This window comes from Hyperoodon ampullatus (assembly GCF_949752795.1).
Source record: "Hyperoodon ampullatus genome assembly, chromosome: 18".
NCBI lineage: Eukaryota > Metazoa > Chordata > Mammalia > Artiodactyla > Ziphiidae > Hyperoodon > Hyperoodon ampullatus.
In genome coordinates, this window is record NC_136931.1 from 28,117,310 (window position 1) to 28,135,061 (window position 17,752).

A 17,752-nucleotide genomic window follows, 5' to 3' on the forward strand; every position below is an offset into this window, starting at 1 on the left:
CGCAGCCAGTGAGAGTTCCTATATCTGTCTGGATCCGTGACCTGTGCCCTTCATCATGCTTCTCCATGCCTCCCAGACAATGTTCTAGGTGTCTGTAGCTTCAACCCTGGAAATCTCACTGTGAGAGCCAGATCCAAAAGGGAACAAAGGCCACTTGTGCCAAGATGTCCATGGAACGGTATGCACACCGAGGAAATAATGAAGATGCACCAAGGGCAGAGGAGTCCTTTTTTGTTGTTGTTTTGGCAGAGTGAGCTGTGTCCAGGAACTTCAGGGAAGCAGGCCCATTTGAGGGTCCAGGGAAGTTAGCGCCAGATGAATTGGGTTTGGAGTGCTCCCCAAACTCACTCCCTCTTCCTCCTGGACACACAGCTTGGTTGTACTTCCCAGCAGCCCTTGCTGTCAGGGTGGTCATGTGACTAAGTTCGGCCAATGGCACGTGGGCAGAAGTGAGGAGCCCCTCTTCCTGGCCCAGCTCATAAAAAACCTTCCCACAAGCCTCTATTCTGTTTTCTCATCTGCTGAATGATGGAGAGGAGACCTGGTCCTGGAGGTGGGCAGGGCCATGAGAAGGAAGCAGCCTGGGTCCTTGGATGACCACATGGACGGAAGGTCGCCCACAGACCAGGAATGCCTGATAAGACTTCATGTGAGAAGAAAAAAACTTCTATGGAGTTGAGCCACTGAGATTTGGGGGGTTGTTTTTTGCAAGAAGTAGCATTTCCTGACTGATATCCTCTCCTCTGCCTCTGTGTCCACCCTTGAAGTGGGAAGGTTGAGATTGGGTTATTGAATGAATGGATGAATATGCTGCTCAGAGATCTAGACTTGAGGACTGAATGAATGATTTCATCAGCTCCTCCTGACAAGTGGTCCCGGGTGGACAGATGTCTGGGGTTCCCTGCTGGCACCTGCTCAGCGACTTCCCAGGTCCTCATGTCTAGCTGGGATTCCCCACCTTCTCACAGGGTGACCTAGGGCAAGCCAGCTCACATATCAATGTCAAGGGCTTCCCCACTGAGAGAGAGGGGCCATGGGTCCCCTGCCCCACCTCACAGGAACAGCACATGCCAAGGAACAAAACAGATATTGTTGTAGAGGATTTATTTTCCAGAAGGCTTGAGGGGCAAGGGCAGGACAGGAGCGGAGGGAGATCCCAGAACAATTGAAGGCCCTGTGCACGGGCAGTGGGCAGGTTAACACTTCCGGTGCCTATAGTGGGCAAATGACCTTGGGCTCCCGGGGGGACACAAGCCCTGGAAGACACTGAGTTTCATGGCTGGCAAAGCCACATTTTCTGTGACTTGGATCTGAGCCCCACAGCAATCCCATAAGGTAGGTATTCTCATTCTCAGGTGAGGCTCAGAGAGGTTAGATGGTCTCCTCAGGGTCACACAGCAACAACCACCCTGCCATACTATACCAGGCTCCCTCGGAAAGGAACAAGCACAGATACCTGGGGAACCTGTGGTCCTCAAAGAGGTGTAGATAAGTCCTAAGTCCCAGTCCTTAGCCTGGCCCCAGCCACCTGAGAACTACCTCCATCCAAGGCTCTTTCACTTAACTATACCCCACACATTCACTCCAAGGACCAGGAAATCTCTGCCTTGTCCCCCTCCCACACATTTCTTAAAATTCTTCCAGTCATCCATTTGGCCTTTTAAGCATTTGCCCTCTTTTCTTATACAAATATAACTAGAGCTTATAATACCAAGCCAAGGGTACTCATTCACCCCGTAGCAGGAATTTGGTTGGCAGCTATTTGGGGAAGGAGGAAGAGGAAATTCGGGACTCTGAAGAGGTCAGGCCTGGATGTTGGAGGTTGGAGAAACAGTAAAAAACCCAAGGGAGGGCTTCCCTCGTGGTGCAGTGGTTGAGAGTCTGCCTGCCGATGCAGGGGACACGGGTTCGTGCCCTGGTCTGGGAAGATCCCACATGCCGCGGAGCAGCTGGGCCTGCGAGCCATGGCCCCTGAGCCTGCGCGTCCAGAGCCTGTGCTCTGCAGTGGGAGAGGCCGCAACAGTGAGAGGCCCGCATACCGCAAAAAACAAACAAAAAAAAAAACAAAAAAAAACAAGGGAGGCAAGAAAGTTAAAGAGGTAACATGGGGAAGAAAGGTGAATCTGGGTAAATTTGAGGCTTCCTAATGAACCCCGCCAGCCCTTCTCTAGATGACCTTGAGTCTCTGTATTGATGTGTGAGAGCCCTTGAGAGGTGGGAGACAGACATTACTTTTATTGATTCAATCTGCAGCCTCTTACTGAGCCCTGATTCTGAGCCAGGCCCTGTGCTCTGTGCCAGAGGCCGGGAGACAAAAGTAACTCAGGTGTGGATATTGGTCCAGCTGGTGGGGCTGGAGGACAAGCTCCCAGTTCCTGAGAATTCTGGGCAGACTGTGATCAGGGCTGTTAAAAGGGGGCAGAGGGCCAGGGGAAGTCTAAAAAATGACTCTCAATTACTGGCTGCTTAGGTTGAGTGATGCCCTGGAGGGCTGGTGGGGTGGGACATGTGCAGAGGATGGGGAGACATTCTGGGTGTCAGGAGCAGCTCAGGAAAAGAGCCAGAAGTGGAAATGTATGACATGGGTTTGGGAGAACAGGGAGCCGGAGTCCAACATGCATGAAAGGAAATGAGTCAGGGCTGGAGGCAAAGGATAAGACCCAGATCTGGAGGGCAGGGATGCCAGGCTCAGGAGCTCTGACCTCAGCCTAGGGCAAAGGGGAGCCATGGAAGGATTTTGAGCAGGGGACTGACTGACCAGGACTGTGGACCCTCTGGCTTTGGTGGGGCAGAGGATGGGTTGGAAGGGTAAGTGGGGACATGAGAGTGACAGTTGGAGGCTTGACTGGGAGTGACAGCTGCAGAGATCAAGATCAGGGACCGCTGAGAGGGTTGTTGGCACAGGGTTGTGTCGGGGAGCAGCTGTAACAGCAGGGAGGTGGGGCTCCATGAGCCTTCCTGGAGGAGCCAAGGCCACGGTCATCAGGGCAGGGCCTGCCTCATTGGCCCAGCCTCTGGAGAACTTTCTTCACCCAGGGCAGTCTGGGATCAGCACAGATCTCTCGGTCCCTCATGGTTAGCAAGCTGGAAGGCAGAGACACCAGGGAGACAAGGAGGCCCCATTAGCATGCAGCAAGGGTGCCACAGCCCCGCTGTAGAACCTTAGCAATTATGAGTCACCTGCTGTAGGCAAACACATTTCTTAAGAAGGAGAGGGGGAGATAAGCAGCAAGGACTTTCCATACCTTCAGCCCCAGCCATGAGTGTCAGGTCAGGCCAGGAAATAGAATGCCCAGGAGTCCCATAATCTTTGCTGACATTGACTTGGGAGAGAGTATTGGGTAGTAGCCAAGAGCATGAACTTTGGAGCCAGCCTATCCGGATTAGAATTCTAGCTCTGCCACATGTTAGCAAGTCCCTTAACTTCTCTGAACCTCAGTTTCCACATCTGTAAAATGGGCATGATAATTCTGGTCCAACCTCATAGGAATTTGATGAAGATTTGATGAGTTAATATAAACTGGAGTGCTCAGAACAGTGCACAGCAGACAGTAGGTGATATATAATTGTGCCAGGACCTGGCCTGAATTTTTTTTTTTTTTTTTTTTTGGCGATACGTGGACCTCTCACTGTTGTGGCCTCTCCTGTTGTGGAGCACAGGCTCCGGACGCGCAGGCTCAGTGGCCATGGCTCACGGGCCCAGCCGCTCTGCAGCATGTGGGATCTTCCCGAACCGGGGCATGAACTCATGTCCCCTGCATCGGCAGGCGGACTCTCAACCACTGCGCCACCAGGGAAGCCCTGGCCTGAACTTTTAACATTGATTTCCTTAATAAGTCCTTACAACAACCTTATGAGCCTCCAGTATTCTATCTACTTCATAGCTGAAGAAAGTGAGGCCCAATGGGGTAAAGCAACTTGCCTAAGTGCCAGAGCTGGTAAGACCTGACTCATCGTGCTTGCTGTGAACGAGCATCCCCATCCAGGCCCCTCTGAGAGACCTGAGCACAGAGAGGACAGGTGAACAATAGCCCAAGACCACATGGCAGTAGTGGGCTAAGGCTTCCACTTTTGCCAGAGCTGCATCAAACACCCCTGATCTGCACACACACACACACACACGCACACACACCCCCAGATGACCAATGAACAGAAAGAACAAAGAAGGCAGCAAAGCAGTATTGATCTTGGCCACGTGGACAGCCTGCCCTGGCTGCTTTGTGACACTGGACAAGGCTCAGGCCCTCTCTGAGCTTTGATCTTCTCATTCATTGAGCCACATTCTTTCTAGAATCCCTTCTGGCTCAAGATCCAATAATCACATGTGTACCATCTCTCATTTAGTATCTATTATATGCCAGGCATCGAGTAGTACACCTCCCACTTACTATTATTGTGCCCTGTGATGCTTGAGAGGCCCCATAGCTCGCTGTGCACATTTATGCACCTGTAAAAAGGGGATTGTAACAGTACCTACTACATAGGGTTGCTTGAAGGATTAAATGATTTCATGTTTATAAAGCGTTTATAACAGTGCCTAGCACTTAACAAGCACTCTCTACCTGTTTGATTAAAAAAATAAATGAAAGTGATCACTCCCGTTATACTGATGGGGAAACTGAGGCCCAGTATTGAAGTGACCAGAACTGTGGCAGGCCTTCCCATTTCAGCCTTCTTGTATTTTACCCACAGACCCCTCTGAGGGACGGAAGATGAGTGAGAAGGATGAAGATGAGAAGATGACAGGGCCCCAAAGGGGGTCATAAGTCCCCAAGCTCAAACACCCCCCACTCTGTGGTTTGGCAGACAGCAGCCAAGAGGGGCTGCGTCACCCAGCCAGGGGCAGGGGCAGGGGGAGAGGAAGGGGCGGGGGCAGGGGGAGGGGCGGGGGCGGGGGGAGAGGAAGGGGCGGGGGCAGGGGGAGGGGCGGGGGCGGGGGAGAGGAAGGGGCGGGGGCAGGGGGAGGGGCGGGGGCGGGGGCAGGGGGAGGGGCGGGGGCGGGGGCAGGGGGAGGGGCGGGGGCGGGGGCGGGGGCGGGGGCAGGCTCCAGGCTGAGGAAGAGGAAACAAAGAAGCAAAGGAGAATAAGAACCTTAGGAGAAAGCCCTAAACAAGGGCCCAGGAGTCCTGGCTCCAGCCTGGGCAACCTTGAGCAAGTCACTTCTCCCCTCACCCCACCCCAAGCCTGTTTCTCCATCTGTAGAATGGAAAGAATAGCACCTTCTTATAGGATCATTGTGAGAATTAATCAGTCATGCTCAGAACAGTGCCTGGCCCTGAGGAAGCACTTAGTGTCAGCTCTTAACACACTCCTGGTAAGAATAGGCTGCCTCAAATAACTGACTCCCAGGGCACTGGGGATCCAAGATGCTTCTGATGGGAGCATCTTTGCTGACTCAGCAGAACCAGGCATACTGCCCGTATCCTGAACCCTACACTTTACGGCAGCTCTGCACTACCTATCTGCCTTGCCGGCGTGGAGCGGCACCCTCTGCGTCCTCAGGATCTGGCACGCTGCCTGGCACATAAGAGGTACCTGATAATATCTGTTGAATGATAACATGATATTTTTTTCTTGGTACACCCAAGCCTCAGCTGAGCCATCTAGTTCAGCCAAGTGCTCCCAGCTGACATCTGGGTGCTCATCTGCATTCCTCCATCCCTGGGTGCACCTGAAGCCTCCCAGGCCACACCCGTCCACCTCTCCAAGGTCTTGTCTCCCCGGCTTCCTACTCACACCACGCCAGGCCTCCGGCAGGAGTCCGAAGTCCAGTAGTAATATTTCACCAAACGCAGGGGCAGGGGGTGACGGATGTAGTCCCGGCAGCAGATGCTGTCCTCCACGTTGGCACCGTAGGGGCCTGGGGAAGAAGTGTGCTCAGAGGAGTCACAGGCTGCTCTCCCTTGGCCCAAACCTCTGACACCCAGTTTTTCTGTTCTCATGTGGAAGGTTGGTGTCCAGAGGATTCTGGCCCCTCAAAGTCCCCACTCTTGGGGCCTCTGAGAAGCCGCTAAGTGCCCAAAGTCTACACTCTGCGTTGGTCAGCTCAAGGGAGAGGGATTCAGAATGACCGAGCATCAACAATGCCCTAAGCTCTAGATGGGACCAGAGATGCTGAACAGGAAGGAGCCTTAGAACCTTGTTATTCAAGTTGAGGTCTGTGGACCCACACCATCAGCATCACCTAGGAGCTTGTCAGAAAAGCTTGGTGCCTAGTCCCAGCCCTGCTGAATCAGGTGGACATTTTGAAGAACTTCCCAGGTAATCTGAGAACTTCCCTTCAGCTCACATATACTCTAATCCCCTTCATGGTACAAATGGTGAGTCTGAGGTCCAGAGATGGGGGAGGACTTGCCCAGATCACACAGCATGACCCTGAAGAGTCAGGACAAGGGCTCAGGCAGAGTCCAGGCACGGAAGCCCGGGTTCGAGTCTTGCTCTGCCGTGAGTCACTTAACATCTCTGAGACCTAATTTCCTCCTCAGACCCAGGGGGTAATAATAGTACCTACTCTATGGGGCCTGTAATGCAGGGAAGGTGCTCAGGAACCCCAATAACTGAGCAGTACTGTTCCTAGCTCCCGGACTCCCAGTCCAGTGCTCATTCCCCTACCCATCATAGGACAGAAGAGTGTACATTGGGATGGAAAGAGAAGTCAGGAACCCAGTGTTGAGGGCAGTTTCGGGAGAAAAATGGGGTGGAGAGAGGGCAGGACTGGTTTTCCAAGGGAATATCTCTCACCGCTGCTCCTGCCTTTACCCAGCCCAGCTGGCCTCCTTCAGTGGCTCCTTCTTCACATCCCAAGGCCCTACCCTTGAGTTCTCTGGAGTAGGAGACCCTGGGCCATGCCCACTACCACCCCGAGCCCAGCTGAGATAGATCCTAGACTCCAAGCCTTCAAGACTATCCATTTAACAGATGTATAAACTGAGGTCCAGAGAAGCAATAGGACTAGCCCAAGAGCCAATGGCAGATTGGGGTCTTCTGCTCTCAGTTCAGTGCTCTTTCTACCACATGAGGAAGATACCCCAGTATCTGACCTTGACCTCTGCAGAGAGCCCTCCCTCTTCCCAGCCTCACCTGCCTCTGTTGCTTGAAGTATCATAGCAAGGAGGATGAGGGCAGCCAGGAGTGGGGTCTGCAGGCTGCCCATACTTTTGTCCTGTGTGTCCCAGCTCAGGTGTCTACAATCGCCAAAGGACAGGAAGCTCTGGTATTTAAATGCTTGCTACACCCACAGGCCTCAGACACTCTTAGTCACCGGTGAGCCCAGAATCTCTGACATTCACATTATGAAAGAAGAACTCCCACTTCCTCCAAAGAGAAGGAAATTCTCTGTGGCCAGGAACCACTCAAAGGGGACCCCCACCCTGACCTCCCCCCAGGTCCCAAGAGACTTGCAAAATCCCCCTTGATCTGGGCCTCATGGAGGCCTGTGCTCCCTGGGGTCTGCTGGCTGTGTGGCCTTGGCCATGTCACTGGATGTCTCTGGGACTGAGTTTACCCATCTAGAAATGGGAGAGATGGTTTTACAGTCCTACATATTTACCCCAGTGGTTGTTTGTAAATCAAGTGAGAATTGATTTAAACCCTCAGTTTAAACCCTAAACCCTCACCTGGAACTGAGGCCCATCTTGATGAAGGGTGACCTTCATCACTGATCTGTCTTCAAAGGGAGAAGCCTATGAACCCATTGGGTTAGTTTCTCTGCCCCGTCACCAGTGTCCTCTAGGGCTTCTCACAAAGTCTCAACTTGGGCCGGTTCATGGTCCACTCAACAGCTGTAAACAGCTTCCACACATTTCCATCTTGCCTGTTCTTCCTTCGCAGCTGTCTCCACGCTCTTCCTCACCCAGCCCCTTCTCAATCTACCGCCATGTCCCACTGATTCTACTACCTCAGTCTGTCTCGGATCTGTCCACTTATCTCCATCCCCATTGTCCTTGCCCAGTCCAGGCCACCTCCACCTCAGGCTCAGATGCTGGCCCTCATTCCCCTCTCCACACTGCAGCGACCAGAGTGAGTAGCCCGGATTCAAAGCTGCACATGCCTCTCTCCTGCTCCAAAACCCTGCTCTGGCCCCCTGAACCCATGTCCCTGACTGTGGCCTTCAAGGCCTCCATTCCGGACACGACCCCACCACCCCTGCCCAGCTGGTCTCCCTCCCCTGAGGAATCACATCCACAGTCCTCAGAGTTTCTCAAAGAGGTCTGTGGCTTGTCCCTGGCCGTGAATGCCCTTGCCACTTCTCTACCGTGTAAACTCCTACTCATGCATCAAGAGCCATTTGAAATGTCACCCTCTAGGTAAACACACCCCCTCAGGACTCCAAAATTCTCTGAGGTGACCTAGAACGTGGACTTGAACAGACTACGTCAAGTTTTCTCTTTCTCAATCTCCTCCCAGAAGCCAAACTCCAAGCTCTTAGAAGGTGGGGTCTCCCTTTATTTGTCTTGGCATTCCAGGGTCTACCAAGAGTAGGGTACATGGTGGGTGCTCAGACACATCTAGTGGAAGAAGAAACCTGGGCTCAGAGGAAGAGGGGCCTTGCCTGTAAGCGGATAAGCCATCCTGGAGTTCAGGACTCAGCACTCCATTTGTAGAGGGATCCATCCACTCATTCATTCATTCATTCATTCAACAAATATTTATTGAGCCCTTGGTCGACAGAATCATGAACCCCCCCAAAATGTCCATATCTAATTCCCCAAACTTGTGAACATGTGACTTTACATGGTAAAAAGGACTTTGCAGGTGTGTTGAAGTTAAGGCCCTTGAAACAGAGAGACTTCCTTGGGACTTTCTTGGTGGCCCAGTGGGTAAGACTCTGTGCTCCCAATGCAAGAGGTCCAGGTTCGATCCCTGGTCGGGGAACTAGATCCCACATGCATGCCACAACTAAGAGTCTGCATGCTGCAACTAAGAAGACCGCATGCCGCAACTAAAGATCCCACATGCTGCTAAGAAGATCCCACGTGCCGCAGCTAAGACCCGGAGCAGCCAAAATAAATAAATATTAAAACAAATACAGAGGGACTTCCTGGATTCTCTGGATGGACCCAATGCAATCACAGGGTCATTATAAGAGGGGCCAGTGAGTGGGTCAGATTCAGACAGGAGATGGGATGACAGAAGCGGAAGTCCAAATGATGTGACGCTATGTGCCCGAGAAGGTGGGGAAGGCAAGGAAACAGATTCTCCCCTAGAGCTTCCAGAAGGAACACAGCCTTGCCGACACCTCAGTTTTACTCCACTGAGACTGATTTAGGACTTCTGACCTGCTGAACTGTAAGCTAATAAATTGGTGTATTAAACCACCAAGTCATTTGTTACAGAAGCAAGAGGAGAGTAATACAAGCACCTGCCACGTGCCAGGTACACTGCCAGGATCTGGGGACACAACAGTGAATAGGTCCCTGCTCTCATGTTTACCTTGGAGACAGACAATACACAGGCAAAAAGACCCAAAAAAAACAAAACCAAACAAGGTAATGTCAGGCTGTGGTGAGTGCCGTGAAGAAAATGAAACAGAGAAAAATAGACAGTGACTGTGGGGAAGCAGGTTTGGGGAGTCAGGAGAAGACTCTGTGAGGGCTGACACGCAAGCTGAAATTCAGAAGATACTAAGAAACCTGCCAGGGAGGAAGGGGCAAGTGCAAAGGGTGAGAGGGCTGAGCAGCTGGGGCAGAGTGGGTCAGGGAGCAGGGGGCAGCCAGATGGGAGGGGCTGCAGGCAGGGCCGGGCAGGGCCTGTTCAGCTGCAGTTCCTATGAGCCTCCTGATGGATGTACATTGGAGGTGCACAGCCTCACCTTGGAAGACCTCTTGTCAAAAGGCGTTACCCAAAGCCAGTCACAGTAGGACAAATACTGCATGATTACAACTCTGTGGGGTTCCTAGAGGAATCAGATTCATAAAGACAGAAACTAGAATGGTGGTTACCAGGGGCTGGAGGGCGGAGGGAATGGGGAGTTAGTTTTGTGGGGTTTTTTTAAATAAATTTATTTATTTTTGGCTGCCTTGGGTCTTCGTTGTTGCGTGCAGGCTTTCTCTAGTTGAGGTGAGCGGGGGCTACTCTTCGTTGTGGTGCGTGGGATTCTCATTGCAGTGGCTTCTCTGGTTGCAGAGCACGGGCTCTAGGAGCGCAGGCTTCAGTAGTTGTGGCCCACGGGCTCATTAGTTGTGGCTCGTGGGCTCTAGAGTGCAGGCTCAGTAGTTGTGGCACGCGGGCTCAGTAGCTGTGGCATACGGGCTTAGTTGCTCTGCGGCATATAGGATCTTCCCAGACCAGGGCTCAAACCCGTGTCCCCTTCACTGGCAGGCGGATTCTTTTTTTTTTTTTTTTTTTATAAATTCATTTTATTTATTTATTTGGCTGTGTTGGGTCTTCGTTTCTGTGCGAGGGCTTTCTCTGGTTGCAGTGAGCAGGGGCCACTCTTCATCGCGGTGCACGGGCCTCTTACTGTCGCGGCCTCTCCTGTTGTGGAGCACAGGCTCCAGATGCGCAGGCTCAGTAGTTGTGGCTCACGGGCCCAGTTGTTCCGTGGCATGTGGGATCTTCCCAGACCAGGGCTCGAACCTGTGTCCCCTGCATTGGCAGGCAGATTCTCAACTACTGCGCCACCAGTGAAGCCCTGGGGAGTTAGTTTTTAATGGATACAGAGTTTTGGTTTGGGAAGACGGAAGAGTTCTGGAGATGGATGGTGATGATGTTGCACAACAATATGAATGTATTTAATGCCACTGAACTGTACACTTAAAAATTATTAAAATGGTAAATTTTACATTATATATATATTATCAGTTAAACTACTCTCTGGTCCAATGATCATGATCCTTGGTATTCACCCAAAGGAGTTGAAAACTTATGTCCTCACAAAAGCCTATATTATAGCAGCTTTATTCACAACTGCCAAAACTTAGGAGCAACCAAGATGTCCTTCAGTAGGTGAACAGATAAAATGTGGTACATTCAGACAATGGAATTATTATTCACTGCTGAAAAGAAAAGAGCTATCAAGCCAGGGAAAGACATGGAGGAACCTTAAATGCATGTTACTAAGTGAGAGAAGCCAATCTGAAAAGGCCACAAACTATATGACTCCAACTATATGACCTTTTGGAAAAGGCAAAGCTATGGAGGCAGTAAAAAGATCAGCAGTTACCAGGGGTTAGAGGGAAGAAAAGATGAGTAGGTGGAGCACAGAGGATTCTTAGGGCAGTGAACATACTCTGTATAAGACCACCATGATGGATACACATCATTATATTTTTGTCCAAACCCATAAACTATACAACACCAAGAGAGAATAAACCATAATATAAACTATGGACTTTGCGTGATTATGATGTGTCAAAGTAGGTTCATCATTTGTCACAAAGGTACACTCAGGTGGGGGAGGTTAATAGTGAGGGCAGCCACACCTGTCTGGGGGCAGGAAGCATGTGGGAAATCTCTGTACCTTCTGTACCTTCCTCTCAATTTCGCTGTGAACCTAAAACCGCTCTAAAAAATTCAGTCTTGAAAGAAAAAAAAAAGAAAAGGTGTAACGCAGAATCTAATCAAGCCTCTAGTCCTAACTTCCAGTTTACAAGAAATACAGGGGCTAGAGGAAGGTGAGCGATCCTGCAAGAAAACAGACAACTCCAGAAGGTGGGACCTTCCAGGTCTCCTACAACGCGACTGTCTGGGGATCAACAAATAGTCAATGTTCTTTTTTTAAAAATGTGGATTAGGGACATTGAAGATTAAAAGAGATTGAAGAGACCTAACAGCCAAATATGTGCAATATGTAGATTTTGATTGAATCCTAATTTTGAAAAACAGTTATAAAAGACCTTTTGGGGACAAATGAGGAAATTTAAATATTAGATGATATTAGGGCTTTATTATTTTCTTAGGTATGATAAAGACTTCAAAGGTGTGTAAGAGAATGTCCTTGTTCTTAAGAGGTGCACTTGAAGTATTTAGGGGTGAAGTTCATGATGACCCTACTTTCAAAGAGTTCAGGTTCAGAGGAAATATATGTGTGTGTGTGTGTGTGTGTGTGTGTATGTGCGTACATATAGATGTGTGTATGTAGAGGGATATATGTGTGTATATATGTGTGTATGTGCATATACGCACGTATATGCATGTATGTATCGCCTATATATGTGCATGTGTGTACGTGTGTATATGCACACATGTATGTGTGTATTGTATACACATGCATGTATGTATGCACACATGTGGTGTGCACATGTATGTACATGTGTATATTATGTGCAAATGTGTTGTACGTGTGTACATGTATGTATGTGTATAGGTATGTCATATCCCAGAGAGAGAAAGGGAAAGACACAGCAAACATGGCAAGATGTTAACAATGCTGCAGTGAGGTAGTGAATCATGGAACTGCTCTAACAACCTTCCTGAACATTTTAAATGTTTCATAACAAAAACATGGGGAGAAAAGAAAAAAAATATTTTTTAAATGTGGAAGTCATCTTGTAAACATGGGCTGTCACTGGAGCACTGCGAGTGAGAGACAGAGAACCGGCCTGACGGTTCTTCATCTGAACTCGGGGTTTCCTTACACGGGGCCCTCATGGAGGCCCCTCCAGGGGGTGGGCCCAGGGGCTCCCCGCTGGAGAGCACCTGCGTCCCCAGGGACTTGGCAGGGCCCCAAAGCTTTCCTGCTGGCTCAGCCTCTGCTACCCAGCACCCCATTTCCCTGGGGCTTGGAAAGAAGGTGAGCCACATGTGCAGCCATCAGGCCTTTGCTCCCCCAGGGCCCTTGGCCTCCCTGGTGCAGAAGAGGCAGGTACTGCGTTCAAGGAGCCCTGAGTTCCCAGGCAGGGCTCAAAGGACCAGCTTTCAAAGAAAGGAAAGGGGAGTTTCTCTCCCGGGGCTGAAGGCGGGGAATCACGGGCAGTTGCCAATGAAGGGGATGTTTTCCCTCCTCTTGTCAAGAGGTTGATGATGCCCTATCCTTCTGTCCTTCTACAGCACTGGCGGTGCATGGGAAGCTCCCAGATCACATCCTCTTTCCCCTGAACTTCCTTCTTCTTTTATTTAAATTAATTTTTGTTTATTAAAAAATATGTAAAGGTGGAAACAACACAAGTGTCCATCGATGGATGAATGGAAAAACAAAATGTGATAGACACACACACACATTGGAATATTATTCACCTTAAAAAGGAAGAAAATTGTGACATCTGCTACAACATGGGTGAACCTTGAGGACATTATGCTAGGTGAAAGAAGCCCGTCACAAAAAGAAAAGTACTGTATGATTCCTAGAGGCATCTGTGAGGTACCTAGAGGTAGTCAAATTCATAGGGATCAAAAGTGGAATGCTGGGCTTCCCTGGTGGCGCAGTGGTTGAGAATCCGCCTGCCGATGCAGGGGACACGGGTTCGTGCCTCGGTCCAGTAAGATCCCACATGCCGCGGAGCGGGTGGGCCCGTGAGCCATGGCCCCTGAGCCTGCGCGTCCGGAGCCTGTGCTCCGCAACGGGAGAGGCCACAACAGTGAGAGGCCCGCGTACTGCAAAAAAAAAAAAAAAAAAGTAGAATGCTGGTTGCCAGGGGCTGGGGGAGGAGGGAATGGGGAGTTATTGTTTGATGGGACAGAGTTTCACTTTGGGAAGATGAAGAATTTCTGGAGATGGAATGTGGTGATGGTAGCACAACAATGTGAATATACTTAATGTCACTGAACTGTACACTTTAAGACAATTTAAATGGTAAAGCTTATGTTATGTATATATTACCTCTATAAAAATACACTTAATTCCGTATAAATGTGGATTTACAGAAATGCATAGCTTATATCTGGAAAGATATACAAACAATTCATTACATTAGTTGCCCTTAAGGAGGAAAACGGGGTAGTGGATGGGGGCAGCTGCTCAGAGGAGGAAAGACTCATTTTCTACCAAATACCTTTTTTTTTTTTTTTTTTTTTGCGGTACGCAGGCCTCTCACTGTTGTGGCCTCTCCCGTTGCGGCGCACAGGCTCTGGAAGCGCAGGCCCAGCGGCCACGGCCCACGGGGCCACGGACCCAGCCGCTCTGCGGCATGTGGGATCTTCCCGGACCCGGGCACGAACCCGCGTCCCCTGCATCGGCAGGCGGACCCTCAACCACTGCGCCACCAGGGAAGCCCCCAAATACCTTTTTGAATGATTTGAAATTTTTTTCCATATGCATGACTGACCAATTCAAAAGGATAAAATTTTAAATTCATGCAGCCAAAAAAAGGGTAGACTGAAAAGTAATTTTCTCACCTCTGACCTCCCAACCACATTTCATTTCCCCTTCTCAGAGGCAAACCAACTTAATGATTTCTTATTTTTCCTTCAGAAACAGTCTATGCAAGCACATATATAAAGGCATTCCTTTGAAAGAAATGGGAGAAAGGAAGGAATAAGGAAGGGTTCTTTCCAACGGCCATCTGGTTTTTCACTGTATGGATCTACCAAAATTCATATAGCTGGTCCCCTTATTGATGGATGTTTTGGGTTTTTTCCAGTCATTTGCATTTACATAAAAATGCCGAAATAACCTTCCCTGAGCATACTCATGAGGGAGAATGCAACTGGTGGATAAATTCCTAGAAGTAGTGTCTGGGCTTTTGTTTCCACTTAGAGGCAAAGAGAAAGCCCCTGCCCTGAACAGCTGCCTCAGAGCTTCCTCTTTTCAGCAAAGGCGAGGGGCCCCAGGAGAGAGCTCCACGTAGGGCTGGGAGGACGACCCCAGGCTCCTGATTTCTGAGCAGCTAGGAGCTAAAGTTTTCTGGGGGACATCCTTCCATCCATCTACTTGGCAGGGAGGAGATCAGCACCCCAAGGTTGTCCCACAAATGGAAGGAAGGATGAGCACTTTTTTCTGAGGGCCTGGGGTGGCAGGCTGACAAACCTGGGCCTTTGTGAGCAAAGAGAATTGGTTAAGAGCCCGGCCAAGAGGCAGCTGAGTCCAGACCACCACTTGGGCCAGACAAGTGGACTGTGAGGCAACAGGGAAATCCTGGGATGGAGAGAGAGGGGTGGGGAGGAAGAAGTAAAAGACTTTGGGGTTAATTGGCCACAGTGGCAACCACTACAGTAATAGGAGCAAGAAGAAGGAGGAGGAAGGGGAGATGAAGAAGGAGGAGAAGAAGAAGGAGAAGAAAAGACGGGCTCGTTAGATGGACTGAGAGTCCATCTCAGGTGGGTGCAGCCGGGGTTACTGTAAGACCCTTCAGATGAGGAACCAAGGCTCAGAGAATAGAAGTCATCTGCTGGGACCACGCTGGATTTGATCCTAGGTTTTTTGGTTTTGTTTTGCTTTTTGGCCGCGCTGCATGCAGGATCTTAGTTCTCTCTGACCAGGGATCGAACACACGCCCCCTGCAGTGGAAGCGCAGAGTCTTAACCATTGGACCACCAGGGAAGTCCCTGGTTTTGTTTTTTAATTGAGATATAATTCACATACTATGAAATTCACCCTTGTAAAGGACATATATAATTCAGTGGTTTTTAATATATTCACAAGGTGTATATCCATTTCCGCTATCTAAATCCAAAACATTTTCACCACCTCAAAAAGAAACACAGTACCCATTAGAAGTCACTTTCCATTTCCTCCTCTCCCCAAACCCTGACAACCACTAGTCTACTTTCTGTCTCTATGAGTTTGCCTTTTGTGGACATTTCATATAGACGGAATCATGCAATAGGTGGCATTTTGTGTCTTTCTTTCACTTAACCTATTTTCAAGGTTCATCCATATTGTGGCATGTATCAGTACTTCATTTTTTATGACTGAATAATATTTCCTTATGGATACATCATATTCTGTTTATCCATTTACCCACTGATGGCCATTTGAGTTGTTTCTACCTTTTGGCTGTTATGAGTAATGCTGCTATAAACATCTGTGTACAGATTTTTCTGTGAACATATGTTTTCAATTATTTTGAATATATAAGTAGGAATAGAATTTCTAGGTCATACGGTAATTCTATGTTTAACTTTTTGAGGACCTGCCAGACTATTTCCAAGGAGAATCTACCATTTTATGTTCCCATCAGCAATGTATGAGGGTTCCCATTTTTCAATTTTCTTGCCAACTCTTGTTATTGTCTGCCTTTTTGGTTATAGCCATCCTGGTGGGTATGAAGTGGGATGTCATTGTGGTTTTTTGGGGTTTTTTTGTGTTCGTGGGCCTCTCACTGTTGTGGCCTCTCCCGTTGCGGAGCACAGGCTCCAGACGCGCAGGCTCAGCGGCCATGGCTCACGGGCCCAGCTGCTCCGCGGCACGTGGGATCTTCCTGGACCGAGGCACGAACCCGTGTCCCCTGCATCAGCAGGCGGACTCTCAACCACTGCGCCACCAGGAAAGCCCAGTCATTGTGGTTTTGATTCACATTTTCCTAATGACTAATGATGTTGAGCATCTTATATGCATATTAGCCATTTGTATATCTTCTTCAGAAAAATGTCTATTCATATCCTTTGCCCATTTTTAAATTGGGTTGCTTATATTTTTGTTGTGGTGTTGTAGCAGTTTTTTATGTATCCTGATATTAGACCTTATTTTCTCCCATTCTTTGGCCTGTCTTTTTTTTTTTAATTAATTAATTTTTATTTTTGGCGGTGTCGGGTCTTTGTTTCCGCGTGTAGGCTTTCTCTAGCTGTGATGTGCGGGGGCTACTCTTTGTTTATGTGCGCAGGCTTCTCACTGCGATGGCTTCTCTTGTTGTGGAGCATGGGTTCTAGGTGCACGGGCTTCAGTAGTTGTGGCACGCGGGCTCAGTAGTTGTGGCCCGCGGGCTCTAGAGCGCAGGCTCAGTAGTTGTTGTGCATGATCTTTGTTGCTCCGCGGCATGTGGCATCTTCCCATACCAGTGCTTGAACCCGTGTCCCCTGCATTGGCAGGCGGATTCTTAACCAGTGTATCACCAGGGAAGTCCCTGGCTTGTCTTTTTACTTTATTGATAGTGTTCTTTGGAGCACAAAAGTTTTAAATTTTAATGACATCAATTTATTTTTTCTTTGGTTACTTGTGCCCTAGGTGCCATATATAAGAAACCATTGCCTAAGCCAAGGGCATGAAGATTTATCCTTATGTTTTCTTCTAAGAGCTTTATAGTTTTAGCTCTTACATTTCCATTTTTGATTCAATTGGGGGTAATTTTTGTATCTTATGTGAGGTAGGGGTCCAACTTCATTCTTTGCATGTGGCTATCCAGTCCCAGTATCATTTGCTGAAAAGACCCTTCTTTCTCCATTGAATTGTCTTGGCACCCTTGTTGAAAATCAATTGCTCCTAAATGTATGACATCATTTCTGGACTCTCAGTTCTAATCCACTGATCTGTTTGTCCATCCTTGTGCCAGTACTACACTCTTTTGATTACCATACTTTATAATAATACACTCAGGTTCTTTTTTTTTTTCAAGTGAAATCTTTCAAACATACAGAAAATTAAAATAAATCTGAGAACCCACAACCTAGATTTAACAGCAGTTGATACTGTGCTGTGTTTTGGTTCAGCTTTTTTTTTTTTTCATTAAGAAGCAAAATAGTTCAGATACAACAAAAGCTATTTTACTCCTACCCCCACCCATCTCCCCTCCCTCTGTCTCCATGGGTAACCACAAAACCATCACTCTGAAGCTGCTGGGGGCCCTTCCTTGGATACCATTATCCTATTATAGCCTTATAATATATTATAGCATTGTTTTGTGGGTCTTAATATTTTAAGTAAGTAGCGTCATACTGA

The 17,752-nt window shown here is 48.8% G+C and overlaps 1 protein-coding gene across 1 annotated transcript; it reads right to left on the reverse strand.

Moving 5' to 3' along the window:
- Positions 1-2,999: 2,999 nt before the first annotated feature.
- On the reverse strand, positions 3,000-7,153 carry CCL22 (C-C motif chemokine ligand 22; the record flags this gene model as incomplete). Its single annotated transcript, XM_079724179.1, has 3 exons — positions 3,000-3,084; positions 5,737-5,860; positions 7,081-7,153. The coding sequence occupies 3 exons, from the start codon at positions 7,151-7,153 to the stop codon at positions 3,000-3,002; spliced, it is 282 nt and encodes a 93-aa protein (XP_079580305.1).
- Between the last annotated feature and the right edge of the window lie 10,599 nt (positions 7,154-17,752).